The 2,239-nt window shown below is 39.5% G+C and overlaps 1 protein-coding gene across 1 annotated transcript; it reads left to right on the forward strand.

The window, feature by feature from the left end:
* Positions 1-302: 302 nt before the first annotated feature.
* LOC110288132 (melanoma-associated antigen B5-like) lies at positions 303-1,543 on the forward strand. Its single transcript, XM_021154570.1, has one exon. The coding sequence runs from the start codon at positions 322-324 to the stop codon at positions 1,420-1,422; it is 1,101 nt and encodes a 366-aa protein (XP_021010229.1). The 5' UTR covers positions 303-321; the 3' UTR covers positions 1,423-1,543.
* The last annotated feature ends 696 nt before the right edge of the window (positions 1,544-2,239 follow it).

Here is a 2,239-nt window from a genome sequence, read left to right on the forward strand (position 1 = left end):
TACAAGGAGATTTGTCATGTCAGCAACAAAGGAGTGAATGGTTCCCATGTCCTACCACAGCTGATGAGTGAGGCAGTGCCTACAGGTAGCAGGCTCATTTGTATTCCTTTGCAGGTTTCTGAACACATCTTGGGGATTGGGAGTATCAGAATACGGTGCATCCCTTAAGCTCTATCACAGAAAACACCAAATGTCATATTCCTTAAAGCTACACTAGAATTTACAGGCTGAAGTTCTGTTCATCCTCTCATTATCTCTTATATATCAGATACTCATTCATCTCTTGTTCTCTTACCTATACTTCTACTTATTGCAGTCACTATGCCCAGGGGTCAGAAGAATAAGCACCACCGCAACCGCTTGAAGAATAAGAAACACAACCAAGAGAAAGTCCATCCCCAAGAAGATGAGTCTCAGAAGAAAGGCCATCGTAAAAAAGATGATTTTCAAGATCATAAGGAAGCAAGGGATAATGCAGCAGTAGAAGAAAAGTCTTCTTGCTCTTCCCCTTCTGTGCCTGGGGAGATTCTTGAGAAGCCACCAGCTTCCAAAACAAGTAGTGATGCTGGATGGCCTTCCTGTGTATCATCGCCTGCCACTGTTTGTGGAGATGAATTAGAATTTGATGATGGTACTTACTGTCACTGTGGGGGGAACACATTATACTCACAGTTTCGAACCTGCCAAGAAAATCCATGCAAACATTGCCTAGATATGTATGTGAATCTTGTGGAGCAGTATGTACTTTACAAATTTAAAATGAAAAAATTCATTGACAGAAATGAATTAATAGATCTTATTGAACCAAAGTACCAGTATAGTTTTAGCGAGATATTTAAAAGAGCTTTTGAGAACATTGAAATTGTGTTTGCAGCTAGTGTGGTTGAAATTGACTCAACTAATCACGTTTATGATCTAGTCAGCAAGCTAAAACTCCCCAACAAAGGAAGGGTTAGTCCTGGCAGGGGTTTACCAAAAACTGGTCTTCTTATGACTATCCTGGCTATGATTTTTATGAATGGTAACTCTGCTTCTGAGGAAGACATATGGAAATTCCTGAATTATATGCAAGTGTACCCAGGGAGGAAGCATTTTATTTATAGAGAGCCACGGAAGCTCATCACTCAAGATTTCGTAAAACTGAAGTACCTGGAATACAAGCAGATATCTCATAGTGATCCTCCATGCTATCGGTTCCAATGGGGTCCAAAAGCTTATACTGAAACTACCAAGATGAAAGTCCTAGAATTTATGGCTAAAGGCAGTGGCATTGAACCTAGTACTTTTTCTGTACAATATGCAGAAGCTTTGAGAGAAGAAAATCAAAAGGCCAAGATAAGAAAAAGGTATCAAATCCTGGCACAAAAACATTGTCCAGGACATAGCCATCAACATGTCCAGAAGGCTATGACACCTCAATAAATTATGAGACATTACCTTCGGGAAAGAGAATATAACATCACATTTGAGATTTTTCTTTGAAGCAAGAAATAAAATCATAAAGAACAAGAGAATGAAATATCAATTAATAAAGAATAACCAATAAGGACTTTTGCTTAATAGTTTAAGTCTTTTTAAGGTTTTATATATTAATAGATTTAAATTATTAATTATGTAAGAAAGATTAAGTTTTAAGAAATTGCCTTCTTAATCAGTATATTTCTTTTTTATATCTATTTATTTATTTTTCCTTTTTATTATTAGATACTTTCTTCATTTACATTTCAAATGCTATCCCAAAGGTCCCCTATACCCTACCTCTGCCCTGCTCCACAACCTACCCACTCACACTTCCTGCCCCTGGCATTCTCCTGTACTGGGTCATATAATCTTTGCAAGACCAAGGGCTTCTCCTCCCAAGGATATATGGCCAACTAGGCCATCTTCTGCTACATATGCAGCTAGAGACATGAGCTCTGGGGGTACTGGTTAGTTCATTTTGTTGTTCCTCCTATAGGATTGCAGACCCCTTCAGCTCCTTGGGTACTTTCTCTAGCTCCTCGATTGGGGGCCCTGTGTTCCATCCAATAGATGACTGTGAGCATCCACTTCGATATTTGTCAGGCACTGGCATAGCCTCACAAAAGACAGCTATATCAGGATCCTGTCAGCAAAATCTTGCTGGCATATGCAATAGTGTCTGGATGTGGTGGCTGAATATGGGATGGATCCCCGGGTAGGACATTCTCTGACTGGTCCTTCCTTCTGTCTCAGCTCCAAACTTTGTCTCTATAACTCC

This window comes from Mus caroli, unplaced genomic scaffold, assembly GCF_900094665.2.
Source record: "Mus caroli unplaced genomic scaffold, CAROLI_EIJ_v1.1 scaffold_26165_1, whole genome shotgun sequence".
Lineage (NCBI taxonomy): Eukaryota > Metazoa > Chordata > Mammalia > Rodentia > Muridae > Mus > Mus caroli.

Excerpts from the sequence above, each read along its gene's own strand:
- LOC110288132 (XM_021154570.1), top strand. The coding sequence starts at position 322 with ATGCCCAGGGGTCAGAAGAATAAGCACCACCGCAACCGCTTGAAGAAT.